We start from the raw sequence: 20,577 nt of genomic DNA, 5'->3' as shown, positions 1-20,577 counted from the left end.
TAAAAAAAATTGTCATGGATGCCTGGCTGGCTCAGTCAGTTAAGCAACCGACTCTTGATTTCAGCTGAAGTCATGATCTCAGAGTGAGATTGAGCCCTGCGTCGGACTCCGTGCTCACTCGGGAGTCGGCTTGAGATTCTCTCTCTCCCTTTCACTCTGCCCCTTCCCCCCGATGTGTTCTCTCTCTCACTCTCTAAAAAATATAAATAAAAACCTTTTAAAAAGTTGTCAAGGGCGCCTGGGTGGTTCAGTCGTTAAGTGTCTGCTTTCGATTCAGGTCATGGGGTCCTGGGATCGAGCCCCACCTCGGGCTCCCTGCTCAGCGGGAAGCCTGCTTCTCCCTCTCCCATTCCCCCTGCTTGTGCTCCCTCTCTCACTGTGTCTCTCTCTGTCAAATAAATAAATAAAATCTTTCAAAAAAAAAAAAGTTGTCAAAAAGTCTGGAACAAAGGGCTGTTCACTTCATTATCATCATGAAGCTGTTCACATGGGAAGTAGGTTTGAATATCAGTGTATGTTTCTTCAACATGCACAGAACAATCACGGATGACTATGGCTGAAAATAAATCAAAGGAAAATAAAAAGTACAATAAATATTTTTCAGTGTTTCAAGTTTTTTGAGGTATCCTGAATTTCTTGGATGTATGAAAGAATGAATATATGAACTAAAAAACAAACAAAAACAAAAAACAATTTTTAAGTAATGCTAGCCCTTTGTTGGTCCGTAACGCTATATGCCCAAGCCAGGTGAGTTTGTGTCCTGTGCCATTAGACCAGAACTTGTTCATTTTATGTTCTCTTTCCTTCCTTAGTCTGTGAATTTCTGGTATGTACTGGTGATGAACGATGAACACACAGAGAGGAGATACCTGCTGTTTTTCCTTCTGAGTTGGGGAATTCCGGCCTTTGTGGTGATTCTCCTCATAGTTATTTTGAGAGGAATCTATCATCAGAGCATGCCACAGATCTATGGACTCATCCACGGTGACCTGTAAGTACATCCAGGCAGAACTCATTGCCTCCTCAGCCTTCGTGTACCCAGATAGCTTTATTAGTAGATGGTGAAGCAGTTGACTAAGCAGTATGACCAAACACACACCAGGCCGACCTCTGCTTTCCCACCAGACTGACTGAATCTCTGCTTCCTCTAATTATCCCTTTGAGTAAGAAACCATTGCCTTTCTAGTTCCTCTGTTGGATACAGTTTTCTCAGGTGAGTTGACGTATTAGATAATTCACAGCAATTTGTACCTTAACATTATTAAGTTTATTAGATTAAGACAAAAATACCTAGTAAAATCAGGGAACTATGAAAGTTTTGATAAAGAACAGAATCAGTGAAAAATATGGACTGTGGCATATTATCTAAGGAGTCTGATATTTTGGGGGAGGATGGGAGGAGAGGATGGCAGTCCCTGTCATCCATAACATCCTTAAATACCAAAAGACTGTACCAGAGGGAATGGAGAGTGTCTGCAAAAGGACACAGGAAGGAGGAAGGAGACAAGGTCATCTTATATGTTCTTACTGAAGCACACTAATAGTCTTAAAATGTAACAAATCTTTATACACACACATATATACATGTCTTAATCCTGAATCTGGTATCTTACAGCTTTGAGGACTACTCAACCCCTTTTATTGATTCCACATGCAGAGGAAAAAAAAAGCCTTTATAATAATAAAGTTTAATCATCTCCCTTGGTGTAATGAGGATTAGAGGGGGAAAGTAACATTTCTAAATAAGAAAGAATAACCTATTCACAATCTTATGATGACAGTATTACCTAATTATCTCACAGGTTATTGTGAAGATAAAAATTAGTTAATTGATGTGAAAAATCTTTGAAAGTAAAAGTACTATATAAGCAGAAGTCATTTCAATTTCATTATTGCTTCTGATCGTTATAATTGTCCATTATTCTTAATAAATAATTGTTATTGATGTATGCAAATGTATTTCACAAATGGGCAATCACACACACATATCCCACACCACGTTCAACCAAGGAAACTAGCTATGTAATATGCAAACACCCACTGAGATGCCATATATAGTAATTTTTTATTGAGATTCATTAAGATTCCCTCATACTGATTATAGCATTGTAATGTATTTTGTGTATATAAAATTCTAAAAGTCTAATCTTCTAGAAGGGAATTATTGTTTATTAAATTATTTTAAAAATTATGTTATGACATTTTGTTACCCCTGGCATTAATTTAAATCTTGGGCAGCCAGGATTAATTTCAGAAAGTTTGGCATCATTCTTTGTCAAATACCAAGTAACTATGAGACAAACCCTGGTGGCCAGCTGCCCATCCCTTTCAGGAGCTTCCTGGCAAGATAAGACTTATTTGGCAGCAGTTTTAGCATTACATGTGTACCCACCCAGTCTTGATAAATGGGACCTGATGAAAGTGATATTAATTAAAAGGAACTCTTTTGGGCGCCTGGGTGGCTCCGTTGGTTGGGCAACTGCCTTCGGCTCGGGTCCTAATCCTGGAGTCCCGGGATCGAGTCCCGCATCAGGCTCCCTGCTCAGCGGGGTGTCTGCTTCTCCCTCTCCCGCTCCCCCCTCTTGTGCTCTCTCTCTCTCTCATTCTCTCTCTCAAATAAATAAAATCTTAAAAAATAAATAAATAAATAAAATAAAAGGAACTCTTTTGGTGCTTGTAAAGGGATTTTTAAGGAGGGAAATTATTATATAAGAATGTCCAAATCGACTGATGGTTAAAATATTTGCCTTCTGAGGCTTTTGGAAAAAGTTTTTTTTATTATCAGCTCAGTTAGAATAAGTGAAATGCAAAATACATTAACCTCTACCTGGTTTTAATATGAGAGGGATTAGACCAAAAATGACTGAGTTTTGTAAGTATTATAGGTTACTTGTGTCCTCCATTCACAAAGAATTCCTAAATCATCTCTATGTAAATTTATTATAGTTTTTTTTAAAATTTTTTAATTCTGTATTTTTACTATCACTTTAATCTCAATATAAGGATACAAATTACTATATTATTTATGTAAAATCTTGTATACCTAGATCATTGAAAAACATACCTTTTCTCTCGGAGTAATGATAGGATTTGTGATGGTGTGAAATAGCAGCTCGTTTGTTGTGCAGTGGTTACTTCATAGTAATAAACAATTTCTTTTGATTTAAGAATTTTCTCTAAATAGATCTCTAATGCATCGATATGTACAAGTTGCTTTTTTAAAAATGTTTTTGTCAAATTTTGGAACCAAGATTATGATAATTTCATGAAAACAGGTAGGAAGTGATCTCTCTTCTCCTATTAGCTGGGAAGGTTTTCAAGTTTGGTGTTATTTCTTCCTTAGTATTTTTTTTAAAGTAAGCTCTGTGCCCAACATGGGGCTTGAACTCATGACCCCAAGATTAAGAGTTGCATGCTCGTGGTGCCTGGGTGGCTCAGTCTGTTAAGCGTCCGACTCCCTGGAGCGGGGCTTTTGTGTGCTTGTGTGAGTGTGCGCTCTCTCACTCTCCCTCTCTCTCTCTCAAATAATTAAGTAAATCTTAAAAAATAAAAGATCCTGATTTCATTTCCTTTTGATATATAGGCAGAGGGGAGATCTCTGGATCATCTGATAGTTCTATTTTTAATTTTCTAAGGAACCTCCATACTGTTTTCTCTAGTGGCTGTGCCAGTTTACGTTCCCACCAACATTCTGTGATCTTTATTATTAGGAAATAATAATCTGCTTCTGCTAACTGTGGGCTGAGTTTGTTCTTTTTTTCTAGTTCCTTGAGGTGTTGTTAATTTGTTAAGTTGTTAAGTTGTTAATTTGACATCTTTCTTTTTTTCTAATGTAAGTGTTTATTGCTATAAAGTCATCTTAGAACTGTTTTTTCTGCATCCCATGTTCTGGTATAGTCTCCATTTTTGTTTGTTGCAGGATACTTTTTTATTTCCCTTTTGATTTCTTCTTTTACCCATTAGTTATTCAGGAGTATATTGTTTAATTTCCACATGTTTGTGAATTTTTTAGTTTTCTTCCTATTACTGATTTCTAGTTTCATACCATTGTGGTTGGAAAAGATATTTGGTATGATTTCAGTCTTCTTAAATTTGTTAAGACTTGCCTTGTAGCCTAATATATGATCTGTTCTGGAGAATGTTCTGTGTGCACATTAGAAGAATGTATATCCTGCTACTATTGGATTGAATGTTCTGTATATATCTGTAGGTCCATTTAATCTAACTATAGTTCAAGTCCAACATTTTCATATCAATTTTCTTACTGGATGATAAATCCATTGTTAAAAATGGAATATTGAAGTTCCCTACTATTATTGTATTGTTGTTTATTTCTCCCTTCAATCTGTTAGTATTCCGTTAATATATTTGGGTGCTCTGACACTGGGTACAGATGTATTTATGATTGTTATATACCTGCTTGAGCATTGACCCTTTATCATTATTATATCATGGCTTTCTTTATCACTTGTTACACCTTTTGAGTTGAAGTTTATTTTGTTTGATACAAGTATAACCCCCCCCTCCCGACTAACTTCTGGTTTCCACTTAATGGAATATCTTTTTCACTTTTTTACTTTGAGCCCATGTATGTCCCTGAAGCTGAAGTGACTCTCTTGTAGGCAGCATATAATTAGATCTTCTTTTTTTTATCCATTCAGCCACTCTGCCTTTTAATTGGAGAACTGAGTTAATTTATATTTAGAGTATATATTGATATGTAAAAACTTAACTAATGTCATCTTATTGTCTTCTGACTGTTTTGTAGTTTTCATATTCCTTTCTACTTTCCTTGCTGTCTTCTTTTATTAATTGATGGTTTTCCTTAGTGGTATATTTTGACTCCCTTCTTTTTATCTTTTGTGTGTCTACTGTGGGTTTTTGTTTTGTGGTTACCATGAGGCTTACATAAAATAACATCTAGATGTAACTATTTTATGCTAACTAAAACTTAACTTTAATCACATGCACAAACTCTACCCTATCATTTTACCCCTCCTTTTGCAACTTACCTCTTTTTACATTGGAGTATTCATTTAAAAATTTGTGACGTTGTAGTTATTTTCAATCCTTTTTTTCTTCAGCCTTTATGCTAGAGTTATGTGATTAACATACCATGATAATACAGTATTGAGAATTCTGAATTTGACCATATCGTTATTTACCAGTATACTGTATATTTTCATGTATTTTCAGGTAACCAGTTAGCATCCTTTCATTTCAGCCTGAAGAACTCCTCTCACCTTTTTTCATAAGGCAGGTCTAGAGGTGATGAAGTCCTTCAGCTTTTATTTTTGTGGGGAAATCTTAATTTGTCCTTCATTTCTGAAGAATAATTTTGCCTGACGGGGTATTCTTGATTAGCACATTTTTTTTCCTTTCAGCACTTTGAATATATCATCTCACTCTTCCCTGGCCTATATATCATCCCACCCTTTCCTGGCCTGTAAGGTTTAAGCTGAGAAATCCACTGATAGCATTAGGGGGCTTCCCTTGTAAGTTACAAGCTTATTTCCTGTCTCTGCTTTTAAGATTCTCTTTGTCTTTGAATTTTCATACTTTTATTGTAATGTGTTTTGGAAAAGTTGAGTTTGTTTAGGGACTTATATATGCAGAAGTCCAATAAACATCTTTACCAGAATGACACACAGCTATCTTATATTTAGCCTGTTTAAAATTGATCTTCTAAATGTGTGCTTTGACCTACATTTCCTAGGAAAGATAGACCATCCACCCAGGTATCCACACTGTCAACTTGTTTTTCTACTTCTTTTTTCTTATACTTCACATGCTATTAATCACAAGTTATTTTCTAGCCTAACTCCTAAATGTCTTCCTAATTCACTTTCTCGTTTTCATCTTCATCTCTTATTTCATCATTGTCTCTTCAGTTCATTTCTGTCATCTTTGTCTGGTCTGTTGGGTTGCCTCCTGACTTGTGTTCTTATCTCTAATTTCTTTCTTTTTCAATCCATCTACTAAATTCTGAAACATGGAAATGATCATATCACTCTGATGCTTAAAATCCAACAGTTGCTTTTCATTACCTTCAAGATCCTGGATTGTTAGGTCATCCAAAGTTGACACTAACCTGTTGAACATCCCTCACACCATCCTCCCCAGTTACCCTTTGTAACTGAATCATTTTATATTTTCCATGGTTTCTTGTGCCTATACCTTTGAATATATCTTTTATGTCTCAAATGGTTTTCTTTCCTTTTGTCTGCCTAGAAAATACCTATTTTCTTCCTCTAAAATATCAACTCTGTGGAGTATCTAGTTTCAGATTAAATACTACCTCATATATAGCCTCATTAGACTCAGAACCTTTCAGAAATCCTATAATTGTACCAATCATACTATATTGTGAATATTTGAAATATTCACAAATATTATGAATATTTGATAATTATGTCAGCTATATTGATTGAAATTCAGACTGGAGATCAGTGATTAGTAACTGGTAACATATGGTAAAAGTTACTAAATTTTCGAAGGGTGCAGAGCTTAATGTACTCTTTAATGTAAATATCTGAACTGGAAAAAGGAAAGCCTTAACAACCCAAGGAAGTATATAAAAATGAGGGATTAGAGATAACTTTCATGCTTTCTCTATGCAGTAACATATTTATATTATAATTTTACATGATAATATGATTATCAAAGTGTATCTAAAATACTTGGAAGTCACCAAATAATACTGAATATCTCAACACTCTAGATACTGCATGAGGACTGTCATACCTCATAAGAAAACATTTTTTTCTTATATATACATAAAAGATCAAATTCTAATTTACCTTAATGGATTTTTAAATCTAGATTTAAGTCACACAACATGATCTGGAGAAAAGTCCTATAGAAATTATAAAATTTAAAATTTGCTTTTGTCTGTAAAGTAGAAAATCCAGTATAGACTTGTTATTGCTTCTTTGTCACTGAGCCAGATGATCTTATGACTGTATGCGGAATCATACTATACTCAGAGTTAACAAAAGAAGGCTTCTTATACCTTTAATGTGTTCTTAATGAAATTTTCATCACTTTTTGAAATTAATTCTAGAAATTCTTCCAACTTTCTTTTTATCTTATAATTGGAACAGTGCTTAACTAAAATAAAGTCAAAGTAAAGGAAATCTGGCCTTGATTGATTTCCATTGCTTTCCAGAAATAATTCTATTGAGAATACCCAGGGTTAGTCTCTACTTGAGTAGTTTATAGAGTGTCTTTGGAATTATTCATCTATTTTTCTTGGATTAGCTTCTTGGCTACTTTAGGAAAAAGAAACAAGCTAAAGAGAAATCCCTAGTCTGATCATGCAAAGTGCAGACGGAAGAGAATATAGAACTGAGTCAAGAGCTGGGGTGGAAGCAAAAGGAATGTAGCCCCGAGAATTGTCCCTGAAGAGATGAAAAGCCATTAATTTGGGCCCACAACTCTGTGGCTATGGAAGGATAGAGTGATTGAGAATGAGTGTCAAAGTCATGACCTACAGAGGAGAGGACAGTGAAGACTTTACTTCTCTCAATATTCCTACCTTTCAGCTGCAAAACCCTGACACATTAATAAATGTCAGTAACAGTAAAACTGACATAATAATGATGATAGGTTGGTTTGTACTTCTGAAATACTTGCTTTTGGTTGCCAGAGGGGAGGGGGTGGAGGGGTGGGGTAACTGGGTGATGGACATTAAGGAGGGCATGTGATGTAATGAGCACTGGATGATGAATCACAGACCTGTACTGATGAATAACAGACCTGTTCCTCTGAAACTAATAGTATATTATATGTTAATAAAAAATAAATAAAATAAAATACTTGCTTTTTTCTCTTTCTTGCTAATTCATATGAATGCAAACTTAAAAAAATCAGCTTATACTTAAGAATAAGTATTATGGGCAAAGGCCTAAGTGAATTCTCTTCCATTTAAGCTAAGAATTTGTTAACTCGTAATGAAAAAATCAATAACTTAATTTTAATAGTGATTACAGTTTTTAAATTTTGTAGTATTTCAGTTTTAGTATTTTAGCATCATGTTTTACTCTTGATAGTTTTAACAAATCTTAATTATAACCTCTTCTGATTATCCTGATCCTGAACTGAATTACCCATTTTATAAATTACTCAATCCTCTGAAAACAATCTAATTTTGCTAGCTGTATTAGGAGAAATGTTGTTAATATAGAGGAAAAATCTGTGTTTTCTAAATTAGAACTAAGTAGAAGTAATAGCACTCTATGGAAAGCATGATATCATGTGAGAGTCTTTATTTTTATTAAATTACTTAAAAAGAGAATCATGAAAAAATGTTAATAAATATAGGGAGACTGTTTACACACTGTCTGAGGATTAGAGAAAATTGCCATAAATCTATGGAGGAGGAGTATTGTCAAGATCTATTCATAGATTTGCACAGGTGTGGGGTGTATTATTGTACATGGTTGTACACACACACACAGTATATATATATGTGTATGAACATAGAGATAGCAGCTTTAGACTAGCATTTTCCATTCATTCAGAGCTCCAAAATAAAGAGGTATTGTAAGTATGCTTTCCTTCAAGGTCTTAGAATAACAGTATCGAAGGGCTGGAAAATATCTAGCTTGCCTTAATAAAGTCCTCAAAAACATCATGATTCAAACCCTGTTCAAAGTATCTTGAACTTCTTATTCCAAATATTCAGTTTATTTGACTTTTTAGTGGGTACTGATTAACAACTCATTTCAGTTATCTTATCTCATTCTCTTATCTTGTGTTAGCTTTATCTCTCCTAGTAACAACCTTAGCTTTTGTGACTACTGCTTTATCTCTCTGAGAAAAATTCTATCTGGTGCATTGAGTTACATCCCTCATGGCTTCCAGTCCCTAGATCCTTCTCTTTTCAGGCAAGGCAGAACCTGGACAAAAGGAGAACTTTATAAAGCATTGAAGCCAGTCCCCATGCACTCCTGGAGTAATCTTTACATCATTGCAGACAAATGTTCATTTACTTTACGGTTGAACTCATCTGTGAGAAATAATTTATTTCCTCCCAGGGCTTTTTCACATACAGTAGAAATCTTGTAGATTCTGGCTCCATGTTTATTTGCTGAGTTCATACCAAAAAACAAACAAGAAACAAAAAATAACCTCCTATTTTCCAACTTGATAAGCCTTCAGTTTGTCACAGTTCTTTTTTTTTCCCCACGGTAAACATTTCTGATTTGTTCAAATATGTCCTCATATGGCATACTTTTGCATCTTTTCTCTTAGTAGTTCTCCTCCACTTGTTCTTTCGATATCAATCTTTTTTTTTTCTTACATTTTATTTTTTAAAATTTAAACACAGAAAAGTTGCAGAAATTGTCAGCATTCACATATACCCTTCACCCTGGGTACACACATACATATTTACATAGCCATAATGCTATGATCAAAACCAGGAGAATAACTGTGATAAAGAAGCATTAACTAAATGACAGACCTTGCTCAGATTTCAGCAGTTTTCTCTGCAGTGTCCTTTTTCTGTTCCAAAATCTAATGCAGGATTCCACATGTCATTGTGCCTCATTGTCTCCTCCAATCTGATAGTTCCTGTCTTCCCTTGTTTTTTACTTTTGATGAATACTGGTCAGTTATTTTATGAATGTCTCCAAATTTGGTTTTATTTAATCTTTTCCCATGATTAGACAGAAGTTAGGCATTTTTTGCAAACATGTCACACAACATAAAAGTACAAGTTTTTTTGTGTGTCAACATGTTTTCAGTTCTCTCGGATATATACCTAAGAGTGGAATTGTTGGGTCATATGATTTAACTTGCTGCTTTCAAAATTCTCTCTTTGTCTTTAAGCAGTTTAATTATGACATGACTAGATACGGTTCTCTCTGGCTTATCCTAATTAGAGTTTGTTGAGCTTCTTGGATGTGTAGATTAATGTTTTTCATCGGGTTTGAGAAGTTTTGGGCCATTATTTCTCCAGATATTCTTTCTGCCTCTTTCTCTCCCTTTTTGGGACCCTTAGTATGCATTTGTTGATAAGCTTGATGGTGTCCCAAGAGCTCTAAGATTCTGTTGATTTTTCTTCATTGTTTTTCTTTCTGTTTCTCAAACTTGATAATCTCAACTGACCTATCTTCCTATTTACTGATTCTTCCTTCTACTTGCTCAAAACTGCTGTTGAGTCCTTGTAGTGAAATTTTTATTTCAGTTATTATACTTTTTAACTCTAGAATTTCTGTTGTTGTGGTTTTATTTTGTTTTTTTTTTAGCAGTTTCTTTTTTTTTGGCATTCTCTTTGGTGAAACATCATTCTTATACATTTTAGACATGGTTTCCTTTATTATTTTGAACATATCTTAAATAGCTGATTTAAAGTCTTTATCCAGGAAGTTTAACATCTGGTTTTCCTTAGTGATAATAACTATTGCTTGCTTTTATTTTCCTGTGTATGGGCCATACTTTCTTGTTTCTCTGCATGTCTTGTAATTTTTATATAAAACTGGATATTCTAAGTATTATAATGTGGAAAATCTAAAAATTATATTCTCCCTTTTCCTCAGGGTTTGTTGTTTTGCTCATTACAGTAGTAGTAATTCATTTATTGAGTTTTATGAGCTAATTCTAAAAATGTGTAAAACTAAATTCTATAAATATTCTTTGTGATATGTGACCACTGATCTATGTTCTGTTAACTTAGTGGTTAGTTAATGATTGACAGATATTTCCTTAAATGCCCGCAACCAAGAAATCTCCCACTCTTTGCCAGGGGGCTTTGTTTGCATGTTAGAACGTGACTTCAACACTCCACCAGGCATTGACAACTTAGCCTTCACTTCCGCTTATGTAGACATTCAAGGTCAACCAGTGATAAGATAGCCTGGGGCCTGCTCAGGTCTTTCCTGAGCATAAGCACAGCCCTAGGTATGCATGTGGATTTCTAAATTCTCAGGAGCATATTGGAGCTTTTCAAAACCGCTGTGGGCATCTCATACCCCAGGTTCTCTTTCTTATTTTTTTTTTTTTTTTCCCCCTAAAGATTTATTTGTTTATTTATTTGAGAGAGAGAGAGTCCCAAGCAGACTCCAGACTGAGCATGGAGCCCAACACAGGACTCGATCCCATGATACTGAGATCATGACCTGAGCCAAAACCAAGAGTCAAGCACCCGACTGACTGCACCACCCCAGCTTTTCTTAAAAGCTTTTTGGTTTGTCTGCTTGCCCCAGTTGTTGTTATCCATTAACTCAAGCAGCCATGAAGTTAAATCACTCGCCTTACATTGTTTTTAATAAACAATCCCCTCCCTTCACCCCCTAATTCTTACCACCTAACCAAGGAGCAGAATTTCTGCACTGACTGGACTCTGAGATAGGTCAAATACCGAAATCCTTACAAGTTGGGGCTTTCATTAGAAATGAAGCTTTGAGAGAACTACAGCTGCATTCTTCTTCCCACTCAGGTTTCTTCCCTAGTGGCTACCAGATTGTGCTGGGCATGTGAACTGTTATTTTTCAAGGCTACAAGAAACTAGAGACCAGGGTATGAAACTAGAACATGTTAAACTGCCTTGAAGCTTGCTGTTCTTACTAAGAATCAGTTTTTGAGTCTTGATTCTAGTACACAAGCATTCAGCTATTAAGTAGATATGCTTGACTTTAGAACAGCCAGGTACTAAAATGCAGGGACCTAAAAAAGGTATAGTTTAGCAAACTCTCTATACTCAATATGTCTGGAGATGTGGCTATAAGATTTTCTTTGATTGGAGTGCAGTGAAAAGAACAGCTGCTTTGGAAGTAGATAGACAAGGAGTCAAATACTGGCTTTACCATATTCTTTTTCTGCGACCCTGCACAAATTACCCTCTGCGAGTTTAAAGTTCCCCATCTGTGGAGTAGGAATAATAAAACCTGTGTCCTAGAACTGTGGTGTGGACTGAGATGATGCATGTGTAAAACAGCAATGTGCGTGGGCAGTGTCTGGCACACCGGAGGGGTCAGTTCATGAGAGCCTCATTTACCGCTCTGGGAATGTGTGGCTCATACAAAGTAAGTAATTACATGTAACCTATCAGATAAGCCTGCCTAAATATTATTGACCCTATGAATTCTTAAAGAATTGCTTATCATTTTATTACCTCCAGGTATTCTTATACTATTATTTAAATTATTTCTATCCTTTTTTTTTTGACATTAAGATTGCAAACAATACACTCTTTAATATTTTTGAAACTTAGAAGCTTTTATCAGCCTAACTTTGAAGTTTTTTGTTTTTGTGATAAATGAGGGAAAAAATACCTCTAAAGCTTTCCATCTTTTATGATACTCTCTCATTTAGTTTTGACTGATGTAATGGAATACCATACACTGGGTGACTTTAACAACAAACATTTATTTTTCGTAGTTCTGGAAGCTGGGGGTCCAGATCTGAGAGCCAGCATGGTCAGGATCTTAGTGAGAGCCCTCTCACTGATTATGTCATTGCATGGCCTTCCTGGGGGCATGCACAGAAAGAGAGATCCTGTGTTTCCTATTTTTATCAGAGCATTAATCCTATCATGAGGCCCCACCCTCCTGACCTAATCTATAATAATTCCTTCTCAAAGGCTCCACCTCCAAATACATCACATTGAGAGTTAGGGTTTTAGATGTGAATTTTATGGCAGACGGAACATTCATTCCATGGCAGGTATTTTTATAGTTTATCTAAATGTGAATATAATCTGAAGTAAATGATTAAGTATCCATTTAGTTCCAAGGAGTCATTTCTGGTGAGGCTACAAGTTGTGAAAAATAGTAGAACTTTAGTCTCATTTTTGTTAAAAGATAAGCTTCTATATCCAGAAACAACCAGGTTTATTCTAAAATTATTCTCAGAGAGTCGTGTCATATAAATATTTTTTTTATGACGACTTCATTTGTATCAGTAATAGATCTTTCCAAGTCTTAATACTTACTATAATAACAATGGTATTTTACTGTAGAGGTTCACCTATAACTTCATCTCAGAGATAATTTGGTATATTTTTTTTGCCTTTTTTCCCTGCATATGCATACACTCATACACATATGCACGCACATTCACAAGAAAAGCAGAATACTATATGTACTGTTTTGCGATTTTTTATTTATGAGACAGTTTTCTATATTAATCTGTATATATTAATCACATTCTGTCCTATAATGTTCTAGTATGTTTATTTCACCAACCCTCTATTGGCAGACTTCTGGGCTATGTCTAGTTTTTTTGTTTTTTTAATAACACTGTTGTAATGAATATCCCTGTAAAGGTATGTTTGCTATATTTGTGTTAATATTTTCCATAGGATGAATTTTGAGCTAAGGAATGGCTCATTTAAAGGATACATTTATAATTTTTTACTTTACAATATGTTACCAAAGTGTAATAACCTGTTCCCCCACATTCTTGCCAATTCTGGGCATCATAAGTTTTTTTTCAGTGTTTGCCAATGTGAGATTTTATAAAAAATATTTTTTTAATTTTCATTTCTGTAATAATTAGTATGTTTTAATAGCTTCATTTATTCTGTACTAGACATTATACTAAGTACATGGTCTCATTTATGTATCTTCACATAGCTTTATTTAGCATTTTTCTTTTGTCAGTTGCTTGTTCATCTCTCCGCATTAATTTTTCTGATTGTTCATGTTTTCTAATAATTTGAAGAGTGTTTGTTTCTCTTTTTCTTTTTTTAAAGGTGAGGTTGGCTATATTAGGGCTATTACTTTTGTCTCCCTTGAATTTTTATTTCTCTATTAACACATCATTCTCCTATCCATTTTTAAGGAAATTTTACCTTTTAATGTATGAGATGGGTTTTTGTGTGATATCAGATCATTTCAGGGAATTATTTTAAGTATTTTGTGTGCTAATTAAATTTTCCAAGTATAATAATAGTACAGTTAACATGTTGAGAACATTTAAAGTGATTTACACAGGGTCAAAATGGTGAAAATGTGTTGCCATGAGAACCTCAGCCTGTATTCATCTTAATTTATTAACTAGAGGCAGAATCAGGAAGACTAATGATTACTTTTTAATACAGAGTGCTAAGAACTTAGGCATTTGAAATATCAAGCCAAATAAAGCATTAGTAAAGAAGTAATTGTAAAACTGTAGGAGGTGGAATAATACTGATAGAGAGGCTTGTGAAATTGCATTTTATCTTGCTTATTTCCTTTAAAAATTTTAGGGATCAAATGCAAAAGTTGGTCAGCCTCATTTTCAGATGTTCTTTATTATAGGGTATTTTGCAATATCTCAAAAATTCTCGTTTGAAAAACTGAAAAAGCTTATACAACCACAAACGGTCAAGTTTGTATTAGTTCAGGAAACTAGTTATTTATAGAGGAAGTTCTGTTGAAGATAATTCTAATGAAAAAGGAAATGCCCACAAACATAAACAGTGTGTCAAACAGGATACTTAGTACAACTTAAGAAAGCTGTGCCTGGCTTAAAAGGATTTTCTGACAGTTGATTTTTGGGTTGTATTTTTTACTTCATAACTTCTCAGAGGAAGGATATTTCTGCCTGCTATTTCTTTTTCTTAATGTAATTTTCTTTTCTTATTATAAAATTAATCAATGTTTTAGAAATATGGAAAACTTAGAGATATAAGTTTTAAAAATAAAAATCAGATATATCTCCAGCTCTTCTAATTGTTGATAGTTTCTGTTTAATGTCCTGATTTATATATTTTTGCTTTCATAATACAAAATTGGGATTACACTGTTTTATCTCCCCATTTCACTTAGTTATATCATTAGAATTTCCCATAGCATTAAGTGTACCTCACCATTTTTTTACTGGCATCACAGTATCTTTCTCATGATAGAATTTATCATAATGTGTTTACCATTCCCCAGCATTGAACATTTAAGTTCTTCCCTGTCACCATTTTTAATATTTAAAAATCTGCATCAAATGTGTTATATCACATTTCTACATCACAGATTCCTTGAAATGAAATTACTAAAGAAGTTTTTAGAAATATTGAAATTACAAAACCATCATCCAGAAAGGTTGAAAATACAGTCTTAATGATATTTCTTGAGAGTACCAGTCTCCCAACACCAGTGATAGTCTTGATTGTGAGCTTTATGATTTTGATAGGTAAATATGATATATTAGGGTTTTTCAGAGAAATAGAACCAATAGGGTATAGATAGATGAGAGATGGATGGGTAGATAGACAAATGGATAGGTATGAATTTATGGTAAGGAATTGGTTTATGAGACAGTGGAGGCCAGCAATTACCACAGTCTGCAAGGAAAGTCAGCAAACTGGACACATAAGAGAACAGATAAGTGTAGTTCCAGTCAAAGGCCGGCAGGCTTGATACCCAGGAACAGCCAGTGTTTCAGTTGGTGTCTGAGGCAGGAATAAAGCCAGTGTCCAGTTCAAAGGCCATCAGGCAGGAAGAATTTCCTTTTATTCAGGGGAGCATCAGGTTTTTTTGTTCTATTCAGGCCTTCAACTGATTGGATGAGGCCCACCCACATTAAGGAGAGCAGTCTGCTCTACTCAGGTTATCTACTGATGTAAGTGTTAGCTTCATTCAAAAGCAGTTTCACAGACACATCCAGAATGTTTCACTGAATATCTGGGTATCCCATGGCCCAGTCAAGTTTATATATATACAACATATGCAATGAAATATTATTTTTGTTGCTATTTCTTTAATGAAACCAGGGAGTTGGAATACACTTTTGTATGTTTATTGGCTGTTTGTACCTCTCTCATAAATTGTTCGTATTCTGGGGCACCTGGGTGGCTCAGTCAGTTAAGCGTCTGCCTTCGGCTCAAATCATGATCTCAGGGTCCTGGGATCGAGCCCTGGGTTGGGCTCCCTGCTTAGCAGGGAATCTGCTTCTCCTTCTCCCTCTCCCTTCCCCCTGCTCATGCTCACTCTCTCTCTTTCAAATAAAGAAGTAGAATCTTTTTAATAAATAAATAGTTTGTATTCTTTGTTTTTCTATTTTTATTATTGATTTATGAGAACTTTGTTTCTATTAAAGATATCTTCGTTTGTAGTAGTTGATTAAATATTTGCCACAATTTGTGATTTACATTTTTTAATTGTAGTAAAATCTATCCATCTTTTCCTACATTTTTCTTATATATTATTTGTATACTTAGAAAAGTCTTGTGTTCTTTCAGTATAAAGATTTTTTTTGGCCTTAATTTCAGAAAAATTTTCTTTAATTTACATCTTTAAAGGCCTCTTTATTCCTTTCCATTTGGGGCAGTTCTTTGTTTCCTGAATACCAATTAACTTATTGAATCTTTGTATCTTTCGCATGTACATTATATTCTCCCTAATTTCTTTCCTCTTTGTGGAAAACATTTCCTACATTGTGCTAATTCAGTTGCAAGCAGTATTTATTTTATTCCTTATGCTCTTAAATAACTTATTATTTGTGCTTGATGTTATTTTTCACATCAGAGTTCAGGGAATATTATATTATTATGGTCTAGCATTTTGTATTCAGAGAGTAGCTTGAAATTATTTTTCTATTTAGGTAAATTTATTCTTCACCTTCTTGGATGCTTATAGATCTTTAAAATTTTATTTCTGTAATGTAAAAGTTTGGTTGGAACATATAGATGTAGCTATTTTTTCTTTAAATTTGTCTGGTACTTGCTGGCCCCTTAAGTCCACAACATGTTGTATTCTGCCCAATTGAGTTTTCTAGTCTTAGACATTTTATTTGCTATTTTCCCAAATCAGAGCTACCAAAGTATTTTGAGTGCTTATCACTATACTTTATCTTCTTTGATTATAATAATCACACCTTTTTTCTTTCTTTTTTGGATCATTTTTCAAGTCTTTGGCTTTTTCCCATGTGTCCTGCCACAGCTGCTTGGGTTTGTCTGCCCAAGTCAGTCAGTTGGGTTTCTGCATTGTCATGCTGTTCATCATTGCATCCAATTGCTTTTTGTCGTTACTGCATACTTCCCTGTCCCTTTTGCCCTCTTTTGTATGTTTATTGGCTGTTTGTACCTCTCTCATAAATTGTTCGTATTCTGGGGCACCAAGCTCTGCCTGGTCCTGGAAAAAACTCCCAATATCTTATTAAATTGATTCCTTAAGAACACTTAGGGAGAAAAAAGTGGTGATAAATTAAAAGATACCTCCTTCAGATTGCTTTGATCTGGGCCTTACCTTATTTTACTTCTTTCCTTAGACTTTGTCTTTTTGTATTATATTTAGAGTCCTAAGCCATTTTCTAAATTTTTTTCTGGTCCCCATAATCATTTTCAAATCATTTTTTTCCTGAAATTTGGGGGTTTCAACTTTTCACGTATCCCGTGTTGATTATTTTTTTAAATCATTTACTCATTCTAGAATGAGATCTCCATGGAGCCTTGTGTTGTTTGATACACAATGCTTTGATTTTTGGTTTGGCTCACCTTTGTTCTTAGTTGGAATTTCTTTAAATATCAAGGTTGATTTAAGGTTCATGTACATAGTAATGTACATAGTAAGGTCTGTGTACACAGGACAGTTAACAGTAATTAATAGCATGTATCTGCTGTAGGTCTATAGGATGGAAGGGCTGTTTTCATCTACCCACATAGCCTAGTTGTCTGACACTTCTTAATACATAAAAAATGTGAGCCCCTGAAAGACATTGCTGCCAGGTTTTTCCTGTCTCTTTGCCTCTGTAATAGATCTTTCCCAAGAACCATACCTCCCAGAGAGCCCTGGCCTCACACAGTCCCCTTTACTCCTACTGCTCCTGTGGATTTGGTGAACTGCAGCCTTGGAAATAACGGATAAAGATCATTAATATCAATTGGAGGGGGCCGTGCTGGCAGAAGGAAAGGAACTCTGGCTGTCTCACCAAGAAATTCCTGTGAGCTACCCAGCTTCCTAGCTGATAAAGCTCCTAGCCCTTTATAGCTGAATGAATCCCATGTAAACCACTAGGTAACATTTCTTCACAGGAAGTTCAGGTGCAAAGAGGGGCAAATCCAGAACAATTATAGGTGGCACAGCCAGAGGTCAACCCAGTGTGTTTGATTTCTCTGTAGATCCAGGGCTGCTCCCCCACACACCTACCGGGAATCCTATTCTGCTGGAAACAGAGTAAGTGATAGATTTTATTTGAATATCTGACAGTTCTTCAGGAGGTAGAGGAGGCAGTAAGGCAAACAGCTTGACATAATTCTTTTTAATTCTAGAAATAGAAATGATAAGATCCAGCAGAAAACAACCCTTGCCAAATGGAGCTCTTGATAAACAGGGAGGGAAATCCTGAACATAATTAGATATGTGTGCACACTAAAATTTAGGAACATCAGTTTTGAAACATAAAAATTGGAGAACTTTTTGTGACCAGAGACTCTGGAAGTAGCAGAAGAATGAAAGTTTTAAGGAATGAACTTGAAATGGAATGATTGAAAATAATTTTAAAGAGGGGAAAAATGGGAAGTCATCAGAATCAATATGGGTATGTGTATTCTCGTTCTGGTGGGGGGCTCAGATGAACAAGGGCAGGTATAATGAAAGAAAGTATGAATGTATCATAGAGAAAAAGAATGGCTAATGTAGGAAAAGGGAAACTTAAATGAAGTGAGACTTCTAAAAATGATAAAATGACAACTGGGAGGAAAGGAGAGGTCTTTGAAAGTTTTTGTTCAGATTAAAAGTACACTCAACAGTGGAGAGAACTTCTATAGGGAGGCATTTAATATTAGGAAAAGAAAAAATGATTAAGTTAGATTTTGCTTTCATTATCTCTGTCAGGTAGAAAGAATCTCAAGAGGGGGAAGAAAAGGGCTACCAATAAAAGACTTGAACTCTCAGAGAAGTGAGCTAATTATGAAAGTACCTAGGTGTTCTAAATCACTTTACATTTGTCTTCCTGCATGAATGATAATATTCAAATATGAGAGAATTTGATGAACCAACATTGAGGAATGTGGAACGCAGGACAGTTTGGTAATAGAAAACAAATGGAAAATGAGAAAATATTGTCTCCAGTTTCATAATTTGGATTCTCAATCTGCCTGGTCCTGGAAAAAACTCCCAATATCTTATTAAATTGATTCCTTAAGAACACTTAGGGAGAAAAAAGTGGTGATAAATTAAAAGATAACATGTAGGGACACCTGGGTGGCTCAGTCGGTTGGACATCTGCCTTCAGCTGGGGTTGTGATCTCAGGGTCCTGGGATGGAGCCCCACATTGGGCTCCCTGCTCAGTGGGGAGTCTGCTTCTCTCTCTCTGCCCTTCTCCCCTGCTCATGCTCTCTCTCTCTCAAATAAATAGACAAAATCCTTAAAAAAAATAAAAGATAACATGTAGTGTTGGACCAATTTCCTTTATAAGGGGCATACCAGTATAATCAGGAGAATGCTATAGGCATTGTAATCTATGGCATATTTTTCCATAGTTTTCTTAATGACGCAGTGGTAAATGGTAGACTGGATATAGTTGAGTTGTTTTATGCTTGTTTAAATAAGTATACCTAACGAGTATTGATTGATTTACTAATTCATTTTGAATTCTCAAGGTAAAGAGAAATTGCTGGGAAACAATGGCATGTCAGGAGGAGAATGACCATGATGGTTAGGAGAATGTCACATGACATCACACAGATGGTTCATGGAACCTATCCATAGGTTCATGGGTAGAAGCAGGGCCTTATCTCTAGAACAAAGAACAGAACGCAGCTTTCTTCAAATGTGTGAAGAACTGATAACAAAAACAGAGACCAGAAGAGTCAACTGGGAGAATCAAACATTGATTAGAAGTTAATTAAATGACCTCTAAAGTTCCTTTCCCCTCAATGTTTTATAATTTGATTCTCTTTTATAAATCTGAAATATTGATATTTTTTTTAAATTGCTTTTAAAAATAGCATACTACATTCAGTTCTACACTAAAGAAGTGCATTTTGTATAATTTTTTAGAATTCATTTTAAACTTTATAGCTTATCTATGTTTTAGAGTAAGTGCTCAATAAATATTCAGTAAATAAATTTGGTTGACCAATTTGCTCTAAGATTCTAGTTTTTGCTATATAATATCACCTAGAATTTAACTGATAACCCAAAAATTGACTTCTCCTAAGGGAAAAAGATGTCCCAAGATATTCATACAAGAAGAAATTTAACAGTATTTTGAAATATATTTTTAAAGTGTATCAAAAAAATTTAAGCCAACAATTATAATTTGTTTGCCATTACTATTTATGTTGTGAAAAATCTGCTTATGCTACATTCTCCAACTTTATCATCAGCTAGGTGCTCAAGCTATTAATTTTGGAGTCATTTTTGGCATTTTCACTTTCCATATGCTATTAGTCACAGGGCTATTGATCCTTTTGATAACACTTAAAACCTGTTCCCTCCTGTCCTTTTCTATTTCATAGGCCTAATTCAAGTCCTTGTGATCTTGAACCAAGTCTATTGCAATAGTCTCAAAGTCAGTAATCATATTATTTACTCCTCATTTTAATCCTTCCCCTATACTCACCGAAGTTCATTCTAAAACAAGATCTTCTTAAAGCCTTCAGGAATTCTCTGGGGGAAAAAAAAAATCCGAACTTCTATACACAGCAGGCA

At 34.8% G+C, this 20,577-nt stretch overlaps 1 protein-coding gene across 1 annotated transcript in view; it reads left to right on the top strand.

The window, feature by feature from the left end:
* ADGRV1 (adhesion G protein-coupled receptor V1) overlaps positions 1-20,577 on the top strand; it is a 506,902-nt gene that overhangs the window by 340,458 nt on the left and 145,867 nt on the right. Inside the window, exon 86 of the mRNA XM_078067071.1 lies at positions 813-991. Within this exon, the coding sequence (XP_077923197.1) occupies positions 813-991 (179 nt within the window). The remainder of the gene's footprint in view (positions 1-812; positions 992-20,577) is intronic.

This window comes from Halichoerus grypus, chromosome 2, assembly GCF_964656455.1.
Source record: "Halichoerus grypus chromosome 2, mHalGry1.hap1.1, whole genome shotgun sequence".
NCBI classification, from domain to species: domain Eukaryota; kingdom Metazoa; phylum Chordata; class Mammalia; order Carnivora; family Phocidae; genus Halichoerus; species Halichoerus grypus.
This window is presented reverse-complemented; position numbering and strand designations above follow the sequence as displayed.